General features: G+C 35.7%; 1 protein-coding gene across 22 annotated transcripts in view; it reads left to right on the top strand.

Moving 5' to 3' along the window:
* Positions 1-7,872, top strand: part of rg (A kinase anchor protein rugose) — a 633,801-nt gene extending 625,929 nt beyond the window's left edge. For all 22 annotated transcript variants that reach the window (XM_089739290.1, XM_089739288.1, XM_089739291.1 and 19 more), the window contains 4 exons: positions 854-987; positions 1,464-1,657; positions 2,713-2,864; positions 3,567-7,872. In XM_089739290.1, the coding sequence (XP_089595416.1) occupies positions 854-987; positions 1,464-1,657; positions 2,713-2,864; positions 3,567-3,657 (571 nt within the window). In that variant the 3' untranslated portion in view covers positions 3,658-7,872. The remainder of the gene's footprint in view (positions 1-853; positions 988-1,463; positions 1,658-2,712; positions 2,865-3,566) is intronic.
* The last annotated feature ends 7,153 nt before the right edge of the window (positions 7,873-15,025 follow it).

Genomic DNA, 15,025 nt, shown 5'->3' with positions numbered 1-15,025 from the left:
TGAGGCCAACAGCGCAAAAGTGGCTTAACCCACATAAAAAATATTCAAGCTTATATGACGTATATTGGAATTTATTTAAAATATAATTTTTTTTTATGCAAATCCATAGTTAGCCTATCCATAGTTTCATCCATAGCCTATCCATAGTTTCATTCATAGATAACAGATAGGGTTGTAAACATTTTTTTTGCGCGTATGGTTTTTTTTTGCCTACTCTCCTCAAACCTAATTGCCTTCGTACTAACTATGGTAAGCTTAGGCCAATTTTGCGCTGACGGCCTCATATATACATATATATGGCTGCCGGACAGTGAATCGTAGGTGGAACCTAAACACAGGTTGTTGAACTCACAAAGCTTATTAATTAGTTTACACTGGTAATGTTGTTTGTTATGTAGTTTATTTTTTTATTACTTAGATGGTTGGACGAGCTCACAGCCCACCTGGTGTTAAGTGGTTACTGGAGCCCATAGACATCTACAACGTAAATGCGCCTCCCACCTTGAGATGTGAGTTCTAAAGTCTCAAGTATAGTTACAACGGCTGCCCCACCCTTCAAACCGAAACGCATTACTGCTTCACGGCAGAAATAGGCGGAGTGGTGGTAGCTACCCGTGCGGACTCACAAGAGGTCCTACCACCAGTGACAACTGCCATTGCATTACGCGCGAATCACGCGTGAGTCGAGGCTCTGGCGTAGTGCACGCGATTTACGCGCGTATTTTCAATTCGCGCGATGCTTGTGGACGCGATATATTGGTGCCTAGTATCTCACTGACGCGCGAAACATTTCGCGGTCTATTCGCCCTTTTTGGACCAGGTCTTATTAACGTGTTGTGTCTGTGTCGCGCAGGTCCGCCCGGCACGGCGGCATCGTCGGCGAGGGCGACAGTCCGGCGCCGCGCGTGACGCTCACGGGACACGACGCGCCCGTCAACGGCGTGCTCGTCTCCGCAGAACTCGGACTCGTCATCTCCTCCTCGCTCAGTCAGTGCAGCCCTCACCTCGTCTAACTAACTTATGCTAACAGATGACGTCACAAGTTTATGTTACATTGTGCACCTCTAGAGTTGTGCACCTATTTGTGATATGCAAAATGTCAATATCAATTCAATATGAAGTGTTTTTAAATTTAATAATTTCACAGACACGTGTCAATATTGCGTATGTAAGGCCAGAGAAAGCGAAAAAGAAATTTTATTAAGAAATTGCCAATATGTATTATACTAATAATTGTAAATGAGCTATTTTTGAAAATCAAGACGCTACTAGAGAACCACGGAATTGCATTGGTAGATACCATTAAAAACGTTAAGTAATTCAAAACTCATATAATTCAATGTTTTCCAAGCACGCAATGTAACACAATTAAAAATCCGATAACACACGAGGTGAACGGCCGCAGTCCCGAGCGACGCGACGTTATTATGCAGTGAGTTATATAAAGTTGGCCGTCCACACAGACGGTCCGGTGCTGATCCACACGACGTTCGGCGAGGTGCTGCGCTCACTGAGCAGCGGGGAGGCGTCGGGTCCGCAGCAGCTGGCGCTGTCCCGGGAGGGCGTGCTGGTGGTCGCGTACGCCAAGGGACACCTCGCCGCCTACACCCTCAACGGACGGAGGCTCAGGCATGAGACGCACAACGATAACTTCCAGGTAATCATTGCTACCGGAAGGCTACATGATGCAACGCGATGCCACTAAACGTCAATACCTTTTTATTATTTTTTTATTTAATCCTACCTATGCTCGTATTTTCAAATATCATTACAAAAAATCCTCACCGACTAAATTTGTAATCAGATACCTACCGCCATTAACTAATGCCCTTTCAACTAAGTTCACAGTTGCTCACAAGAAAACGGCTTAAGCCGCCGGCGCCCGAAATATGTCTTGTCACATCGTCCGGATCCACTTTTGGTGCTCTTAGGCTCCTCAAGCACCGATCGCCGTCTTTGTTTCGTCTCACCGCTCACGGAAGCTTCTCATTGGGTCGCGATTCAGTGGGTCGGTGGTAGATTCAGCGAAGCACTGTCCTTGCTAGGGCTAGTGTTAGCAAATTTCCTCAGGCTGAGCCCGTGAGCTCACCTACCCGTCCGAACGTAGCTAGAACAATCTCTTAGGCTAACAGAGAATGTCGAAAGAAAAAAAAGTTAATTGCACTACATGAGAATGCGGCAATGTCTCTGTGTTAATACCACCTCAAACGGGTGTACGAGAGCATAATCAGCTGACGAGATCATAGCGCACTTGGTGTTCGGTGTTCCCCGGAGCGTGTAGATGGGAATTCCACCATTCACTCACCCTGAGACATTTTACTGGTGGTAGGACGTCTTGTGAGTCTGCACGGGTAGGTACCACCACGTTGCCTATTTCTGCCGCGAGCAGTAATGCGTTTCGTTTTGAAGGATGACGCAGTCGTTGTACTGTTAAAATTGAGGTCTTAAAACTCATGTCTCAAGGAGGATGGCAAAAAAAAAAAACTAAGCAATAAAAAAAACTAAGGATGTACTTTAAGTTTTATTATAAATGCACTATTCATCCTTCGTCTCAGGGTATAAATGGCCAGGGAGGGGGTCCGACTTTACCACCGATTGGGGCCGGATGACTGTCCGTGATTTGTTTTCAATTATTATTATTTACACGACATATATATGTACATAAGACGACCGTGGCTGTGGTCGGCTGACGCGCGTGTGTTGTGTGCGCAGTGCGTGGTGCTGTCCCGGTGCGGCGAGTACGTGGTGTGCGGCGGCGCGGCCGGCGTGGTGGAGGTGTGGCGCGCCGCCACGCTGGCGCCGCTCTACGCCTTCCCGCCTGCCGGCGCGCCCGTCGCCTCACTCGCGCTCTCGCACGACCAGAAGTACGTACTGCACGCACGCACGCACGCTCACACGTTCATTTAATGTTTCTTAAGGTTTAAATGGGTAATAAAAGTGGTTTATTAATTGTTTAACATCTGTGAGAGGGCACAAACGTGAGAAATTGAAACATAACCGCTTAACGTAACTTCTTGGGTTCTTCCATGAAGTCGCCTGAAAAGGTCTCATTAAATAACCACAAATTTACTAAAACCCTTATTCCATCCCATCTAATCTCTAGAAGAATATAAGGAAACATAAGACTTGGCTTAAAGGTGTCGTGAACAGACACCCAAGACGTCCAATTTTCCATTGCTATGAATATCATAAGGATTTGAAATGAGTTTTACGAACGACCGCCTGTCGTCAACCTTCCTTGGGAATGCTGTCGTTGTCCTAAAATGATAGCTAGAAATTACGACATCCATGGGAATATATGTTATTTATTGGAATTACCTAAGCTGGTAATCGCACAGCCACCATACAATAGATATCAGGCACCGATCTTACAATAACTTTATTTAAAAACAACAGAAAGTTTAACATTATATTTTCATTGCTTAAATCTTCGATCAGTATTGTTGATCGAAGGCTTAAATATAATATCACCCGCGATATGTAGTGCATTTATGAATGGCCAATCATACACAAGACAAAACTTCATCATTTATTCAACTATGTCTGACATACATCTTAATTTTCAGATTCCTACTAGCAGGTCTTGAAAACGGTTCCCTGGTTGTTTTCCACATAGACTTCAACAGATGGCATCACGAGTACCAGCAAAGATATTGAGGCTTGATAAACACTAGTTTCTAAACGAACTAGATTTAAAAAGAAATCAATTATAAATTTATATATAATAATACAAAAAGCAATGTTAGCGACAACATAATGTTAGGTTAGATCGGTTAGTTCGCGTGACAAACAGTGTATCGTTTTGATAATATTGTGAGTGTTGTGACTAATGTAATGTGAATCGACTAAAATGTTAAACACTATTTACAACAAGATCAAAAATAATATGGTAAAAATTGGTCTTTCCTGATATAATAAAATTGAAAAACGCGACTTTTTGTTGTCCGTTATATTGACATAATATTGTTTGAAATTCAAACATAGCAGCTACAATTTGACACCAGAGATATGACTGAATTTTTTATTGTTAATTAAATGGCGTGGTACTTAACATGGCATCATTTTAACATTCCATTTACAATATTATCTTATTTCAAAAATCCAAACGTTAAGCTTTAACCGTTATTAATGTTATTTAAAATAAAGTTATATAATTTTCATAATTGAAATTCATTGACAGCTATAGAGTAGTACCTAAGTAGATATTTTATGTAATATTTTAGTAGTGCCATAGAAAAGCTGCTATTTTTTTCATTAAATCCAGAGATAATTTCGCTTATTCGCTATTTATACTTGCAATTAACTTATGATTAGATCTCTTTTGATTATTTGACGTCCAAGTATTATAATAGGAGTTTAAGGTGCAATATTTTCAATGATTTGTTTATTTACATAATCTAATCAAACTTGTCACATTTCTTTTCTTTAACTTATCCCCTCATACTGGTAACATAATTCTTTATTATCAACTTGAAATTTTAAAATGTACAGGAAATCACCATGTGGTAGAAAATATTTCGGGGAAGAAATTACAGAGACAAAATAAGCACGTGTCTCTCTTGTTGTGCTTATACTGCATACAGCCCTGCCCAACTAAAGATATTCGCTGCTGTCCACTGTTGTTGTTATACTTTTTCATGTAAATTCGAGTCCGACATGGTCGGTCATGTTGGCAAGCAAGGAATTGTAATTGATCATTTTATAAGCAATCACATCTTTATAGTCGAATAGAAATTAAGTCTATAATTATGTTCTTCGCAAGCATTCGCTATGGATATTTGGGCCGTTATAATTAACTTCAAGCACTTCCAGCATCTATTTTTCACGCTCAACTTTATTAAATTTTAGGACGATTTTATCTAAATACTATTAAAAGAAGTCCAAAATTTCTATTGTGAAATGTTAAATAAACAAATCATTTTATTTTATTATACATGTAGAAGATCTAGTATTATTTACTTGAAACATTCCAATTTTCCTTATTTCCTCAAAATGTGGTGGAGGGTATGTAACTAAGTACTTAATTTTAATATATTAGTTGAAATTGTTGTAATTTTTTGGTTTTATTAAATGGTTATATTATGACTTTTTCTTTTGCTTCCCTTGTTTTCTTTTGAGTTGCTATTGAAATTACTGAAACTTAAAATTCTTCTAGTTTATTTACATAGTAAAAGTCTACGATTCGCATGATAATTAACTGAAAAAATCCTGAACTCGCATCGTTATAACTGTCAAAAACGTTGCCTAGTCAAATAAAAACATAATAACAGTGTCTTTAAGAAGTCAAACAACTTCAAGTATCAGCACGATTTTTTGCTGCTTCCCGCACAATTTACATAATTACACAATAATTTATCCTATAACTGTGCCAAAATGTACATAAATAGAAAATTGAGAGACAAACAGTGATTATAAAAACTAAATAAACTTCAATAATAAATTATTATAACTTAGACGCATAGGCATACCTTTTTCCTGACCTAGATAATATAGCAAAAATTATTTTCAGGTCATTAATATAGTGTAGCCTAGGATTGTTTATTAAGATCTTATAGTCGAATTTTAGTCCTTTTAGTCGAATCGATTGTATAAAATGTTTAGAATCCCTTATTCTCACGTCCCGCAGTAGTTCATTACTATTAATAGAATACATTACTTCTATAATTAATAAAAAACTAGAGGCATCTAGTTGAGAACTTGTAGGCACACAAGTATCAATATCTTTAACAGGACAGCTTTTACATAGCACTTTTAACTGTTGGCTTAACTGTTTATAACTACATATTTTAATCAATAATAAAAATAATATCGAAAAAATAGTATCAAAAGCTTATTTTTCTATTAAACACGCACTTATCAATGTGAAATCAGTCACATTATTAAAACACTCAGATCGCTTAACACATAAGCTACACGCAATTCTGTCCATTAAAATAAGATTAAAATAGATTAATAGGTAGGTGGTGAACGTTTTATAAGTAAAATAAACAAAAAAAAACCATTTTTATTTGATAGAATAAGAAACACTTTGTGTATTATATCACAGTCCATATAGATTGTAAGTCAGTTTTAAGTGACTTTAGTAATTTGTAGGAAACGATTGTAAACGGACCGTCACGCCGCTTAGCTTTCGCATAGAATAGAATATAATTAATATATTTGCACTATTCACTGTTACAAGCCTCATATTAAAATTACTAAGCTATGAAACTCAGATTTGGGTGGTTTATTGCCTTTAAAAATATTTAAACTTACATTTTTAATTACCTGATGTAATTATGTAACAAATATCATAAATCTCATTAAATTTATGTTAATCGGCTTTGCCCTTCAACCATACAAAGCGTAATGCAGCTTAAGCAGTTTTATATTTAATAAAAATTATTAATTTAAACTACGATCAATGACTATGACCATCAACAGGTCAATTTATTTGTCTTACTTTCTAGTCTATAAGAATATTCAGGATTTGTCTCACTTCTTAATCCTAATTTATAATCACCACGTTTAATCAGAATTATTCTGTAAGCTTACATTTCAGCTGAACTTTACAATGTACGTAAACGCGTGGTCAATACCTTCCGAAATTGCTTATGTAGCTAAATGCAATTAGAACGATTAAAGTTATTCAGATCATCTAGTAATCTAACATGCCTTAGTAAATACTACTTTAAATTTTATTAATTTTAATTGTAAGTAAAATTTATGAACCACAACAAATCTTACATTTTTTATTGAAACTTTTCGATCAATATGTTGGCATGTGCTACATATGAGTATGTCAATGTGTGATGAACCTCTGCACAGTAAGTTTAAAATCGGGCACAGTGATTTACTTGACGTACAATTTACATTCACGTCGAGCTGGATAATTTCTACGCCTCTCTCTCTCTCTCTCTGCTTGTAAGCAGAAGAAGATAAAAAAAAATGGTTATTTTATTATTTTCTGATAGTTTGTGGGCTCTCGAGCTAAATCTCTGCACAGCGCGCCTTCAGGTGAACATTGGAAACTTACCAGACTGATGGGTACAGTCCAGTAATTCGCCCGAACTTAACAATGTTTTCAAGCAACAGAATTTTCCATTGATAAAATTGATATTGAATTTGATAAAAAAAATCTAGTTATTTGTTTCTAGGCTTTCACTATAGGCTTTCACTAAAATAATAGGATTTCGTATTTATAAAAATCTTCACTTTTATTAATTACGTGTTTATGTGAATTATGTTAAATGTAGACTATTTTGTTAGTGTAAGATCATTACAATATTTGTTATTATTATGCATTTTAGATTGTTACATTGTTTTAAACTTTAACATATATTAATTATCATATAAATTAATACCAGTTAACAATGACCAACTGATTGCGGTTTATTCTGAACTCGTAATTTGTTTAAAAAGTCAAAGGTATTAAGAAAAATAATATTTCGATTATATTTTATTGATAAATCTAAGCAATTGTTGTGTTATAAAAATTCAAACTTCTTAAGAATAGTCAACATTTTATCAAGGCTTTAAATGCAAATACGTTGCAATAATAAATAGTAAATTCGTTAAACCAATTTTTCTCTACCTTATAAAAAGAATGTAGGAGAAAAATATCTCAATAAAAACTGAGTAAACCTAGAATTAGAATTGTTTGTTAAAAAAATCATAGCCAAATATTTCATTGATTACCTTGCAATACTTTGTTATAATATTTAAAACTGTTATTAGCTACCGTTCATTTGCTAGGACCATTTCAATGAATTTTAGGTAAAGAGCTAGACATCCTGTGTTTCAGTTGTTGTTATGCTAAGTATATTATGGTGCGTTTGTATTGTATGTATGTAACTTGAGTAAATAAAAAATATTGAATTGCATCTAACTACTTATGTCTTGTTTCATTTCACTAATGAAACCAGCCTACAAGTGGAGTAAAGTGCGAGTTTTTTAACTTCTCGACCGCGTAAAAGCTAACTCAAACTTGTATGAATATTTAAAAAAATCTAAAATTTCAAAAAAAAAAGAGACATGCCCGCTGATTTTCTTGCAAATTCTTCTGAGGACGGAGGCTAATTCTTGTGAATTGGCGGTAGCTCTTTTGACGTTCAACAAGTATGTACTTTCATTTATGTTGAATAAAACTTTTTTGATTTGATTTGATTTGATTTGATTTGTATGGAGTTGGTACAGCGCTCCTAGCGGTCAACGTAGGGGGACTATTTGCCATTCCATTTTAACCTAAGTGTACAATGCGCACACGGTCCCCACTCTTTTATCGAGAGCTCATGACTTGTGCCTCCTACTATACCTACTTTTTCCCCCCTACCTATTCGCTGTTCGGACGGGTAGGTGAACTCACGGGCTCAACCTGAGAGAATTTGCTAACACTAGCCCTAACAAGAACAGTGCCTCGCAGAGTCTACTACCGGATCGGAATCGCAACCCACTGATAAGATCCAGTGAGAAACTTAGTGGGCTGTGTCTACGGGCCACTTCGCACGTCGAATTCTTCATCGTAATCGACAAGTTCGATGAGTCAACAAGACATGTTTCGGGCGACGCCGCACAGTGGGTCGATTCTATGATTTTAGTGACTTAGGGACCAACTTTGTTTTTTTATAATTTTTTTTATGTAGATAGATAGAGCTCGTTAATCTCAATAATAATTGTTTTGGGCAAAAATTACAAAAACTTTATAGTTTGGTCAGAAAAATGTGTTTTGTGATTTTTTTGTATGGAGCGGGTCACATAAAATTAAATTCCTGCTAAGTACCGCGAGGTCCCGCTTTGAAACTTTATTTTCCTTATACCTTGTCTAGTCTACTATCATTTGATGCTATAAGCATGTGCATAAAGTTGCAACTCTGCCAAATAAATGGATCGAAAAAAATTAATAAATACATAGAATAAAAACCTTTATATTTTTTTTCGTAAGTGCTTTTAAGTTAAATTTGATATGGATTAGTACGTAAAAGCACGTAATGATACCCATAATTATATAATACCTAACAACAATACATTTAGTAGGTCTCTAATTATGCAATCTCTCTAAATATTATATATTTTGTTTCACCTTTCGATCTTTGGGTCAGAAGACGAAAGAAGATTGTGTAAAATATCCTCATTAGTCGACGTTCTACTTCTCATTCTTGAATAACAACTCTCTGTATATTTCCGAAAATCTTTATTGCGAGCTTCCACTGCCTCTTCGGAGAGTTTACCTATACGAATGGCAGGCACCAAAGTTCTTCATTATTGTATATCACTGCCATATGCCAACAATTTATGGATACTGGAAAGCATATATTATAATACCAGGGATATAAATTAACATACAATTCTGCAGTATATCTAAAAAATTCCGAAAAATTGGAAACGCGCTCTCCAGATGCAACAAAGTGAAGAATCACGTGAAACCTCTCTATTAAATCTTTACGTATTCCTGTTATGCGGGCTGTTTCTTCTGCATCCCTGAAAAATCTTCTGGCAGTATTGCCATTATTGGTTGTTCCTACTCCTTGCTTGACAGCATCTATAAGTAAACCGCATTCCTTTTTAAACGCTTGCTGTATAGCACTTTTTCTGGTTGTTATTTTTTCTTTGTCATCGCCCCTTGCAACTCCATTTCTTGAAGTCCAAACGATAAGACGTAAAAAAAGTGTCATTTAAAAAATTATCTCACAGGAAACTACATACGATGAAAAAATTGTGAAGTAATAAAATTATATTTACCGATATGAAGTAAGCACTCCATGCATCTTATCCAGGCAGGTAAAGATGGCATTCCATACTGGAATATTTCTTCATTATTTTCTCTTTGATAAGCAAGTCACTCCAAAAAGCTCTGACGGTTTTGCTTTGCAAATATCACAGACAGCAGAAAATGTTTCTGACAAATATGAGGTTATTTGTCCGTCTATCATCATCATGTGCAATTGATGCTTAACTTCAACTTGTTTGATTTTTGATGGCTGAAGTCTTTCTATTTCTTCTGTTATGCTAGCTTTTATAATTGTCACTGTTGACTGCGTTTCTTTTGTAAATTTAAACATTATTGGACGGCAATAAAAAGTTGATGAGGGTAGGTCGTTTTCCCAAACAATTGTTCCATCAAATTTCTGAAGCCTTATAGGAACTAGACTGACCATGAAAATAGATGAATCATCAAACTCTGTTTCAGTTTTTTCTTTACAATTACTTTGACCTGGGGCTCTATCAAAGCCTATTTGCTTATAAGCAGTAGCTCTCTTGCAGAGTCCAAATCCGAAGTAATCACATCTAAAAGCCTATATAGCGCCAAGTTTAGTAATGCTTGCATTTTAATAGCAGCTCCTTCTTCAGTAATAATTACCTCGTCTTTCCCTGGATAACATTTGGTCTTTTCTTGCTTAATTTTATATTAAGAAGGGTATAAATCAGACCCATTTTCACTTGCTGCTTCTCTTAGGTTTATATACTGCCACTTACTTAATTTAAGTGAAACTAATAGTGCCTTATCGGGAGAATATGTACTACTTTTCACTTTACTTGTACTTAAACACTCCTTAACTTTTTGCTAAATCTTCGGGGTGATTTGACAAGTGGTTCATTATTTCTCCGATATCTTCATTTCCAGTGTTTCTTAAACTAGCAATTGTAGTAGCTTTCATTTCATCCGGGGATAACGAAAGCGATTGGTAAATTTGTTCAATGCGTCTTCGTTTTTGCCTGGATCCCAATTCTTCAAAAGGTTTTCGTGGTGTAAAAGTAGATGTCGAGGCTTCTGTAGTACATTTGAGGGTGGTACATTTCCAACATCTTCAGTATTAGAAATCTCGAGCCTTTCCTGTGCAGTGTTGATAGCTTCAGGTATCATTCCTTCGGGCCAGTTTATTGCACCTTCTAACCAATCACATTTTTTTCTTATAAACTGTGCTAACATGCGACTACTTCGTTTTCATATTGCACTTATATTTGAACAAAAGTGCGTCCAGAATTTTTGGAGCTCAATACTTTTCTCTTCGGTCACGTTTATTTGATTTTGTAGGAATTGAAAGAGATTTTTATTATCAGAAAGCGACTGTAGTTGCTCTCTTAAAATCATAAATAATTCTAAATTGTTAACAAAATTACTCATTATAACGGAAAAAGGAAGATCACAACGACAATCACGAGATGTTAGTAGTAGTAGTAGTAGTACGAATAAACGAACACTAGTTAGTATATAATAAACATGGTCGCTTTATACTTCCAGAGACAAACAAATATTTACTATATTTTTTACTACCCAGTAATGGCTGCTTAACTAGTTATCCTCATTAAATAATGTTAACTATCCTAATAATTAGAGAGATTGCTTAATTAGAGACCTACTAAATGTATTGTTGTTAGGTATTATGTGATTATGGGTATCATTACGTGCTTTTACTTACTAATCCATATCAAATTTAACTTAAAAGCACTTACGAAAAAAAATATAAAGGTTTTTATTCTACGTATTTATTCATTTTTTTCGATCCTTTTATTTGGCAGAGTTGCAACTTTATGCACATGTTCATAGCATCAAATGATAGTAGACTAGACAAGGTGTAAGGAAAATAAAGTTTCAAAGCGGGACCTCGCGGTACTTAGCAGGAATTTAATTTAATGTGACCCGCTCCATACAAAAAAATCACAAAACACATTTTTCTGACCAAACTATAAAGTTTTTGTAATTTTTGCCTAAAACAATTATTATTTAGATTAACGAGCTCTATCTATCTAGATAAAGAAAAATGTAAAAAAACAAAGTTGGTGCCTAAGTCACTAAAATCATAGTATCGACCCACTGTGCGCCGCGCCGGCTTTGCGTTGCCCCGTCGCTGTCGGATAAACATATCTACATACATTCTCAATAGGCAATGTAAAATAAATTATAGCAGTAATCATAATTAATTAATTTAATTGAAAGCGTTTCTAGAGTAATCCTATGAGTACTTAATAGGCCTGTTCTGTAACATTCTGTAAGTACAATGTGGATATTTTGCCAGCCATTAATTAACAGTTCACGGACGTTCCATGTTCCAATCCAATGTTCGTTACGAAGTGGTAATTGCTCGATTTTGGTGGTCTGCTTCGCCTTTAGAATTACTTGTTACTGGGGCCTGTCGTAGAACCCCGGTAGAAGCTTCGGGAACATATTTTAAACCGGCCGGCCCGAGTAACGGACGGCGCCGTATGTCAATCGGATCGTCCGACGTAACTTATTTGAAAATTTTATTACAGTTTCACATTTAATTTGAATTTCCGGGTCCTGCCTTTAGTTAACATTGATTATTCACAAAATATGAATTTAACCTACGACAGCTGTTAGTTAATACTTGTATATACTTGTTGTTGGCACTGTCGACTCCCTAGACACGTCCTTGCGGATCCGTCGGGCAGCTGTTAGCAAATCTCACCCCTCCTGGTGAAAGCTGAAAGGTCTCCGGGCCACAAGTAATCCTGCAGTCCTAAAAAAAAGGATTTAGCATGAATTTTCCAACCGGCTGCCAGCCTGGCGTCAATCCTCCTTGGGCTATATATATATTAAAATACCCATTTAACCATTGCAGTGTCATAAATGCCATAGCAACGGACTTTTATTGACGTTACAACCTCTTATAATTCGATGGAGCCGGCTGCACGCACAAAAAAACATAACTCGTGAGGCGTTCCATTTAAGGTTTGAAGCGCAAGCCAGAGCGCGCAAGGAGTGACAAAAAGGCACAATCGGCCTCCGCATTCGGCGGCGTTCGACATCTGTCTCTCTCCTACTTGAGAGAGCGATGCATCCTCGTGGACAGCTGCTATACAATAATACATTTACATGTTTTCGTCAAGTATGAAGTTCAGTGAAAAGTGAATGTGGAGTCAATTGTTTATAGCAACGATAATTGCGATAATTGAAAAATGAAACCATTCCATCAGTATTTTCCACTGAAGTAGGAAACCTATGGAAATGAAACGTCAACAAAAAATTCGTGCCATTGTGACGTCATCTGGCCACAAAACATGGCGGTTTTAGTGCTGCCCAGAAGATTTTAATGTTAGTAGGTTTTATCGATAAACGTTCTTGGCTTATTTTATTTTAAATATTGTTGAGTATGAATGTATTTGTAGAATTTATACTTTAATAGGAAGTAAGTATATTGTTATGTGCAAAGATGATGTGATTTAGATATTATGTGAAATCTAAGACGAGTTCGTGCTTCAAATTTTCCAAGTAAACGATATGACGATTTTTAAAATTTGCTACACTGATTTTATAAAGTTGTCGTTTGCCGCAAAACATAAAGATATGGCATAGTACAGTGCCATCAGCCCATTTCTAGCATGCTGAATGTTATCGTATTTTCAGTACGTGTTTTTCTTAGACTATTACAATCTATTTTAATTGTTTTGCTGACTCTAAAGTCCGTAACACGCTACCGCAGCGCACTTCAAGGAAGGTGCAGCGCACTACCGCACCGCACGCAAATTTTAAACTTATCAAGGGACCGCCTGATAAAAAAAAACACCTACAAAACATTTATTCGTTAATGAAATTACAAACGTCATTCCTTGTGACTTCCTCTCTAAAATCACTTAATTAATAAATATTTAACGAATTTACAATAGTGTTTTACTCACTGTGGAATAAAACTATTTTATTTAAATAGTTCCGACGAGATTTTGTCGGTAGCCTTTTTCCCGAAATATCTAAACAGAATATCTAAATATGTTTTGATGACATATTTTAAAGAGGTATTTATGATTAGTGTCATGATCAATAGATTCCGACCGAAAAATGGTGCCCGATTTTTCGGATGAGGGCTCCTTAATGAATTTAAATATATATAGATAATAGTTTTGGGGCATCGACTTTCTTGAAATCCTATAAAATACGTTTTAATTACTATTTTTGTATGTTTTAAGCATGATAAAATATGAAATTTTATATAAGCAATCATATTAAATCGATATCAAAGTCAATAAATAATGTACAACCCAAAACAGACGGCCGAACTGACGTGACAATGACATTTGGCGCGCTAAACATGGCGGATTTTCGGCCTCATTAGACGGAGACGGAGACATTTACGTATATTCATGTTTCATTTTATGTACGCACTGAAATACTGTTATATTGTTTTCCTGCGACTTAAAGTGCTGAGTAAGAACGAGATAGATATATGTTTATGTATGTGCCTTCAAAATGGGTGCTATTTATATAAGCAATAGTACGTATAGAACAATATGTCGTGTCCCTACTATATAGGTCTATGGTATTTTCTTATGACGTTGTCACGTTCAACTATCGTCAGTAAATCGACTTTACAGACAACCGATTATTGTTTATTTTTTTGTTTTTCCTTTTCCTTCATCCGTTTTTGATTCTATGACACGAATTTTATTATCATAAATATTAAGACTAAAATTTAAATTTTTCAATACCAAAACTTTAAAATATCTATATATCATAACTCAAATAAAACAAATACTTACTTGTATATTATCGTTGTTTCTTCTATCAATAAATATGGAAAAGTGGCAGTAACCATCATAGAACACAAAATATTTGATAGATATCTGAATCTCGCTATTGACATTTTGAATACATGCTTGCATTTAAATTAAACAAGCACCAAACAACAACATAAGGACATTGGGGAGACCAAGGGAAACCAACCACTTAACACCAGGTGGGCTGTGAACTCGTCCACCCAACTAAGGAACAAAAAAATAAAAATAAAACATTGCAACTTCAATCCTGTTTAAAAAAACATGTGAAGAGTATTGGTAGTTTTCCAATTACAGAGCATAATGCGACTCAGTGACGCACAATACCGAATTAAGCTGAAGCTTAATTGGAACGTGAATTAGTTTTCAAATGCATCAGCAGAGTGCGCTAAGTTAGCACAATTTTAATTAACATTGATTGTTTCTAAGAAACTACGACGAAACGAAAGCCTTACAATTACTAACGATAATATAAAACATTATAAACAAAATTTCGATCAATGCCAACTTAAAAAAAAAACACTTGTCAATTTTCTGTCAC

The sequence above is a fragment of the Bombyx mandarina genome, chromosome A1, assembly GCF_030267445.1.
Source record: "Bombyx mandarina strain Sakado chromosome A1, ASM3026744v2".
Lineage (NCBI taxonomy): Eukaryota > Metazoa > Arthropoda > Insecta > Lepidoptera > Bombycidae > Bombyx > Bombyx mandarina.
This window is presented reverse-complemented; position numbering and strand designations above follow the sequence as displayed.